The sequence below is a fragment of the Callorhinus ursinus genome, unplaced genomic scaffold, assembly GCF_003265705.2.
Source record: "Callorhinus ursinus isolate GAN/ISIS: 27379988/994484 unplaced genomic scaffold, GSC_fseal_2.0 scaffold6, whole genome shotgun sequence".
Lineage (NCBI taxonomy): Eukaryota > Metazoa > Chordata > Mammalia > Carnivora > Otariidae > Callorhinus > Callorhinus ursinus.
The window spans coordinates 75135909-75144504 of NW_027397068.1; the positions used below are offsets into that span (position 1 = coordinate 75135909).

The following is an 8596-nucleotide window of genomic DNA, read 5'->3' on the forward strand; positions in this document are numbered from 1 at the left end:
TGTTTATTTAATTATTACAATAATAGTCATTAAATTATTACAAGATTTTGTGCTTGAATATGGAGAGATCTTTCAGCCTGAGCAGTTGAATTTTCATATAATTTTGTAATGTATGATGACAAAATTTTTTTTTTATTTGGACATGATTTATTGTATAAACACCTTTAATATATTTTGTTTTGAGATATATTCTGTTTTTCTAATTTTATTTTATTATGTTAATCACCATACATTACATCATTAGTTTTTGATGTAGTGTTCCATGATTCATTGTTTGCGCATAACACCCAGTGCTCCACTCAATCCGTGCCCTCTTTAATACCCATCACCAGGCTAACCCATCCCTCCACCCCCTTCCCCTCTAGAACCCTCAGTTTGTTTCTCAGAGTCCATAGTCTCTCATGATTCGTCTCCCCCTCTGATTCCCCCCACTTCATTTTTCCCTTCTTACTATCTTTTTTTTTTTTTTAACATATAATGTATTATTTGTTTCAGAGGTACAGGTCTGTGATTCAACAGTCCTATACAACTCACACCCCACCACCACTCCAGCAACCCTCAGGTTGTTTCCTGAGATTAAGAATTCCTCATATCAGTGAGATCATATGATACATGCCTTTCTCTGATTGACTTATTTCGCTCAGCATAACACCCTCTAGTTCCATCCATGTCATTGCAAATGGCAAGATTTCATTTTTGGGTTTTTTTGATGGCTGCATAATATTCCATTGCATATATATATACCACATCTTCTTTATCCATTCATCCATCACTGGACATCTTGGCTCTTTCCATAGTTTGGCTCTTGTGGACATTGCTGCTATAAACATTGGGGTGCACATACCCCTTATTATAATGCTGGGGGAAAAATCTTTTTAATGATGACTCAAAATTCAGGACCTCACAAAAGGTTAATGAATTCTAAAACAAAAGTCTGCATGGCAAAAACAATTTTTTGAAATGTTACGTTTCCAAATGTTTGAATGTTATGGACGTAACATACAAAAGTTGAATCTCCCTAACATAAAAGAGCTCATTTATTGAACACTACATCTGAAACTAATGATGTACCATAAGTTGGCTAATGGAATTTAAGAAAAAATGAATTTGGTGAAAAAAAAAGGCTCAAAAAAGAGAGAGAAAAGAAAACAAGTCAATGGGTACCAAAAAAATGGCAAAGGATATGAAAATACAACTCACAGAAAAGGATATATAAATGGCTTTCAAAAATATCTTTAAAAGGCTATTATTCTCACAGTAAGAGAAGTGGAACTTAAAACAACACTGAAAGAATATTTACCTATAACATTGTCAAAAATCAAACTGATAGCGTTTTCTTCGAATAAACAATGGAAAACAGCTACTGTCATTTATTGTTGATGAAAATATAATTTAATGCCATCCCGTGAAGCACCATTTGGCAATTTCTGTCAAAATTGTAAATATATAAAAATATATACCCTTTGAGAAAGCAGTTTCTATTCCAGGAATTTATCCTATATCATATTTATTATTTCTTTTAACCATACCTTTTTATTTTTCATTTTTCTCTGTATTTTGAATGTGATTCTTATAAACAAATTTATAACTGAAGTATATTTTTTCTTAACAATTTATTAAGAGAATAAGATAATTTATACTTAAGATGATTACTTACATATTTGGGTTCATCCTACATATTTTCTCCTCTCCATGTGTTTTTCTGCTTTCCAAACATCCAGCTGGGATGTTTGACTAGCCTTCTGTTAGGTCAATAGAGCTTTATCCACTCCCTCTACTATATTCTGTTCTCTTGGAAGTTAATTCTGTTTCTATTCTATTGACTGGTATTCTTGCACTTTAATATATTTAATTAAATTTGAAGTTAACCACTAACTTTATTTTCATCCCTATCAATACAAGGAACTTACTTTGACTCAGATCACTTTCCTGTCATTTTCTCTACTTTTCCTTTCTAGTATTACGACTTCACTTTGTAACCTCATCATAATTGATGATTAAAAAAAAATTTATAGTCAATGCGTTGTTTGGTCTTAATTCAGTTTATTTACTGTTATCTCTTGCATCTCATTTCTCTGTCCTTTGTTCAGCTTATATAGTACATTTTATCCTTCAGTGAGGATGATGATCTCTGGGTTGAAAAAACAAAAAATCTCCATCTTGGTCAAATACATCTAGTTTGTCTTTATCTTGCATGCCAGTTTAGCTGAGTATGGCACTGAAGATTAATCATTGTTCCTTTAACGCGTTGAGGGGTGTTTACCACCTTGTGGCCTCTATTTTGTTAATGAGAAGTGTAATTTCGAGCCCAGTTTTGATCCTTTATATGTCATCTATCTTTTGTTTCTAGTTGCTTTTAAATCTTTTCCTTGACTCTGGAGTTCTATCGTTTTTCTGAAGTGTCCAGATTTGCGTCTTCAGCCTGAAGATTCACATCTTTCCTCAGTTGTCATTTCTCCAAATACCTCCTTTCCCTGTCTCTCTGGAACTCCCTGGGGTCGCACGGGGAGCAAGTCAGATGGGGGCTTTCTGGTGCTACCTCTGCATTGGCTTTCCAGGTTCTGTGACCCAGGCCCTGCCTTCTCTTTTTGTCTTGGTCAATCTATTATCCAACGACTGGATTCTGAAGTTAATGCTGCTCTATATCCTTTGGAAATTTTATTCAGTCCTTTTCTAAAAATATTCTATGTTTTAAGCACTTTTAAAAATTCTTGTTTTTTAAAAGATTTTATTTATTTGAGAGAGAGAGAGAGAGAGAGCACGCGCACACACAAGCAGGGGGAGGGGCAGAGGGAGAGGAAGAAGCAGACACCCTGCTGAGCAGGGAGACTGACCTGGGCCTTGATCCCAGGACTACAAGATCATGACACTAGCTGAAGGCAGATGCTCAACCTCCTGAGCCACCCAGGTGCCCCCACTTTAAAAAATTCTTTTCAGATTTTATTCTGTAATTTCTAGTTGCTAGTTCCAGAGCTCATTACCATGCTCACTGGTCTATTTAGTCTTTCTTATGGTGGTTCCATCACCATGACGGTGGTAAGTTTTAGATGGAGTTGCATTTTCTATGGCAGCCCTAATACTCCCATGAGCTCATGGGAGTATTAACACTTTCCATTTGCTTTGTCTGGGTCCCAGAAGTTTCCTTTCCATGGTCTGGGAAATGGGAATATATATATATATATATAATTTATATATATATATACACACACACATATACACATATATATATAAATTTTTAAATTTTTTTTTTACTTTAGATTTCTACTAGATTTTTACTTTAGATTTTTACTTTAGGTTTCTGTTTCTCAAAAGAGATCTTTCCCATTAAGAGCTTTGTCACATGCTCTCTTTCTCTTTTCCACAAGTTTTCTTTGTCTCTACAAACTCAAGGAGAGACTTTCTGGTTCCCTTTCCAAGGTGGGGCAACCCTTGTAGGGCCCCAGTCCTATGCAAGAGTCTCAGCTTAGCCCCTTCTCTTGCTAAATGCCCTGTTTTCCTGGACTCTGGAGACATTAAAACCTCAGTCCCAATCGTGAGATCTGATCTGTGTCTGCTACTCTCTTAAGTCAAATGGCACCACCTCTGTGACTCTGGATTTTTGTCTTTATCTCTAGCCTCTGGGGATTTCCTGACATCGACTTTGCATTGAACACGTTTTGGTATTTTTTAGGCTTTGTAGCAGTCTAAGGATCACATTAGTCTTGTCTTCCGTCCTGTGTGAGGTCTCCTTTTTGACATTAAAGAGCATTTTTCATGCTCAAAAGTCTTTGCATCAAAAATTTCATGCATTAGTACATAATTTTAACTATATATTCAGTATCATTGAAAAAGCTTAAAATGACATTTTTTAAGTTATTTATCATAACCACATCTACATGCATTTGAAAAATAAAAGTACATCCATTTTTGAAATATGTTATACACACTATCCACAAACAGTGCTTAATGCCTATATAATTTGTAAGCCCTCTTGCAGTAACTCACCAGCTTCCTCAAGGAAGAACAGTGGGGCTGAGGCTTTATTTTATAAATGCCATAGTAAGTCCAAATGAAGTCATAATATATTAATAGATAATTATACTTTTTCAGATTAATTTGTGATTCTAAGCAAGATCTTTGGTTCCTATAACAGATATTTCCAGGTATATTGTATTTGCTAATTGAAGCAAAGTTACGGAAAATGTAAGAGTAAGTTTCTAATTTGAGTTTTTAATGAAAATCATTAACCTCATTGTGTTTCTGACCTTTCGGTATAGCATTACTACCTTACACATTTGTTATGGGGATAAAAAGTTATATATGATATTCCGGGTAAAGTTAGAATTTTATTGCTTTTGACCAAAGGTCACTGTAAGATTTAGAGATAACTTGTGAGCACTGTGTGATCTTTAAAAAGTTATAAAACATAAATTTTAAAAAGAGAGAGATTCTGTGAGTAAAACTACTTGATGTTTCTGGAGTTAACATCCAAGTGGTCATCAATCAGTATGTTACTGTGTAATTTTATCTGATGTATCTAAAATGGTCCTTGTTCTGTGTCCTACTTCAAAGAGATTTCTTTTAATTCTGGATTTCTTGCATAAACTTCAAAGAAAGGTTCCCAAATTTTACAAAAGTTTGAAAACTATTTTTATAGTAATACTAAAGAAATATAAAGTGTAATATGTCATTAAAACAAGTTATCCTAAGAGCAAAATGATTTATATAACTGAAGTTTATTGCTGAATAAACAGCAAAAATGACCTTTTGTAAGTCTAAATGAACAAAAAAAAACCACATTGATTTAGAAGAATTCTTTTTTTTTTTTAAGATTTTATTTATTTATTTGAGAGAGAGAATGAGAGATAGCACGAGAGGGAAGAGGGTCAGAGGGAGAAGCAGACTCCCCGCTGAGCAGGGAGCCCGATGCGGGACTCGATCCCAGGACTCCAGGATCATCACCTGAGCCGAAGGCAGTTGCTTAACAAACTGAGCCACCCAGGTGCCCGATTTAGAAGAATTCTAAAGAATAATCATCACCATGTGACAAATACATGCACAAAGACAAATAAGGGATCTCCTTACTTTTCTTAAATTTTAGTTTTAATCTTGAATTATTCTCAATATCTAGATTTTTGAAAAAAGACCTTGTGTTATGATCAATATATTACTTATGGACATACATTAATGTTTGTTTTTGATGATGCTATGAAAACCAGAAACTTTTCCTTCTAAAGTTTTAAAAATAAACAATAGCAAATTAATCCCTAAATGATTTGTAGTGAAATGAGGGTGAATAGAAGCACCAAGAAGCAAGCCATTCTGATTGTTAAAATACTCATAAAATTCATGAAATGTAAATAATCACTGTAGTCCTAATGGGGAAGACATAGCATTTTATTTGTAGAGTATGCAAAGTTGTAGAAAACAATTGTTGGTATTTGAGTAGACTAGGACACCCTGCATTACTAATGATAACAGGGATGGAGACATGAGGTTAAGTGGAACAGTCACCAAGAGATTATAATAAGGCTGAACCTCTATGTGCCTAACAACATAGCCTGAGAGACAGTATCACATCCTGCAGCCAGACAGCTTGGGTTCAGATCCCAGCAATGCCTCTCTCTAGCTGGAGACCTTAGGCAAGTTATTGAACCTCTTAGTGCCTCAGTTTCTCCATATGGAGAATGGAGATACTCATAACACCCACCTTTTAGAGTTGTCATGAGGAATGAAATGAACTAATACACCTAAGTATTTACAATAGTGTCTGGTATCATAAACATGGCATTTTTTTACTGCTGCTGTTGTGGATGTTCTTAGTATTGTTTCCCCAAACCACACAAAGAAACAAATCAATGGAATTCCAAGGAAAAAAATGGCATGTCAGCCGTCTTAGTAGGAGATTTTTAATTTGCTTCTCCAAGTGACCTAAATTCATTTTTAAATGTTTGAGAAAGACATGAGATAGCAGCAATAAAATATTTAAATAGGCTTTCTTATTTTTCAAATCACTGCCCCCCCAAAAAGTGATCTACGTTAAAAAAAAAAAAAAAAACTGCAAAATAGAAAGGAAAAAGTAAATGTAAAACACAACCAGGGGCCAAAAAATAAGATGACAGAAGTCAAAATAGACATTGTGATAAATATGAGTGACTGAAAGTATTAAAAAGTCCTAGATCACATTAAAATACAAAATTTAATAATTTGTATTTATAGGACACATATGTACAAATGTGACAGTGGGCTAAAAGAATTAGAAAAACATCAATAATATAGAAAAAATATAATACAGATGACATTTATATTATGAAGTTAGGCTACAAGGTAAAACTGATAGTAACACTGTACGTTTTGGAGCTGAATGATGTAGCAATACCTTTTAGTTGTCATGAGGAATGAACAAAACAGTTGTACAAAATGGTGTTCTAAAATGTCTTCAAATACACAATAATCCTTGAAGGCTGGCATTGGATATATATTCCATAAAATGTTGCTATGAACAAAGTAAATTTTATGAATGTAAAAGGAATATAAAATGAAATTGATGTCCATGTATACCTCCCTCTGGGACTCATTTTCCAAGCTCCAATTCCAAGAGGACATCTAAACATTCAACTCTTGACTGTTTACTTCCTTAGTTGGCTGGGAAGTCCATGAGCAGACTGGAGACAGACCTCCTTCTTGGGGAACTGCAGGACATTTGATTCAATCTACAATAGACACTTGGGGATGTGATAGGGGTGTTACCAGTTACTCATCCCTGGGGACAGGCAGCCATGTGGCTAGAGACTCCAAAAAGCTGAGAGAGAGCTAGAAGATATAAGAACCTCCTAATGTAAAAAGCAGTTTCTCTGAGGTCTTGATGGGCTCCTCATTTAATTATAAGGTGGTAATTCAAAGCTGGGTGCATTCATAAGGACTTGAAGACCTGGGGAATTTGCACCTCCCCCTGGAAACGCTGCATGCATCCTTTGCTCTGTAAATGGATTGTGTCCTCAGTCTGAGTCTGTTGGCTTCTTTCCATTCATGATATCACCATCACTTCTGTCACCTTGCAGGTAGCAAGTCAGGTCATGGATACTCTAGACAGTGAAGGACCTGGGCTAGAGGCTGGAACAGATCTCCTGCAGCGCTCAACACATCTCTTTTCTCAACCCCAGAGGTTTTGTTTCCATTTGCTGTTGCTGCTGGATGCTTTTACAAAGATCAGGACAGGAAGTCATGGAGGCATTATTGAGGGTGAAGGATATAGCAATGGAAAAGTGATATATTTCTGTTCCCCAATGGAGCAGCCAAGAGAGATTGGGATATTTTTATTTTTTTTGAGGTGACTTGAGAGCATCAACATTCTCCTTATCCTGCAGGATCCAGGGAATATTCACACAATCCTGTTTTATCCCTCACTCTCATACTTGCTAGGTCCCGAAAAGACACATTTCACAAGAATATACTGGTGTGCCATCCCTATTAGATTCCTGTTGGAAATTCATATGCTAATCTCTCTTCAACTGTTTTTTCTTTTTTTCATTCTGTTCTTACATATGTCTTTTCAACATACATACGGTGGACTTCTTGAATGCTTTTCAATATTACATTTGTGCCAAATGGTAAAATACTAACCAAAGGACTGCAAAACAAATATCAATGTTGATTATTTATTATTTATTATTCCAATCTGTTAAAATGTAAAGGTCAATGACTGTGACCCCATTGCTAATGGAATAAAGACATGCTGATGTACTTCAGGTCGTTAGATGAGTTGCTTAATAAAGTTTTCCCAAAGTCCTGAAGAACGTGCTCCTCCTAAGTCAGTGACAGCCTCATAGCTGATCCAGCCATGCTTTGCCCCATTGTTGTCTTCACATGGCATTTCTTCTCTCTCCTTTCAGGTAGAAATTGAGAAGCTGGATTACCATCATTATCTGCCCCTGTTTTTTGATGGGCTCTGTGAAATGACATTTCCCTACGAGTTTTTTGCTCGGCAAGGAATCCACGACATGCTGGAACACGGGGGGAACAAGATTCTTCCTGTCATTCCACAGCTCATTATCCCGATAAAAAGTAAGTGAACAGGTGAAAAAGCATCATTCAGCTTAGAAGGTGCTGCTTTTTGACAACTCGCTAATTAAGCAATAAAACACAACAGACTGAGGCTATCCCCAGGTTTTGCGGGAATTTTATAGGTTGACTTACGGGGCCAGACATCCCAAATCTACTCTATCCCATTGTTACTGCACTGAAGCTTCACCACATAAACCAATTGCACAGGCTTTATACTAATTTAAAATGCTTCCCAGTAATGACGCAAGCATTAACATTAATTTATACACGCAGAAGTAAAGTGTCTTTGTATTCTACACCACCAACTTCCAAGTTCTTTTCAAATGACATCCCTAATTTTTAAATTACCATATAAACCCAATTATGTTTAGGATCTTTTAGGTAATAGGATTCATAATTTTACGAAAAAAATTGAATAGAGAAGAATTAATGTTACCAAATATTTGAAATTTTTTTTTTATCTGTGATAGGTTACCTGGGGAAATTCTAGAGTAACCCTGTCATTGACTTTATTTCTTTGTTTATAGGATGAAATGCTTTATTTCTATGGCCA

General features: G+C 35.5%; 1 protein-coding gene across 6 annotated transcripts in view; it reads left to right on the forward strand.

The window, feature by feature from the left end:
• PACRG (parkin coregulated) overlaps window positions 1-8596 on the forward strand; it is a 582662-nt gene that overhangs the window by 290177 nt on the left and 283889 nt on the right. For all 6 annotated transcript variants that reach the window (XM_073894193.1, XM_073894194.1, XM_073894197.1 and 3 more), the window contains exon 3: window positions 7872-8043. In XM_073894193.1, coding sequence (XP_073750294.1) covers window positions 7872-8043 — 172 coding nt within the window. The remainder of the gene's footprint in view (window positions 1-7871; window positions 8044-8596) is intronic.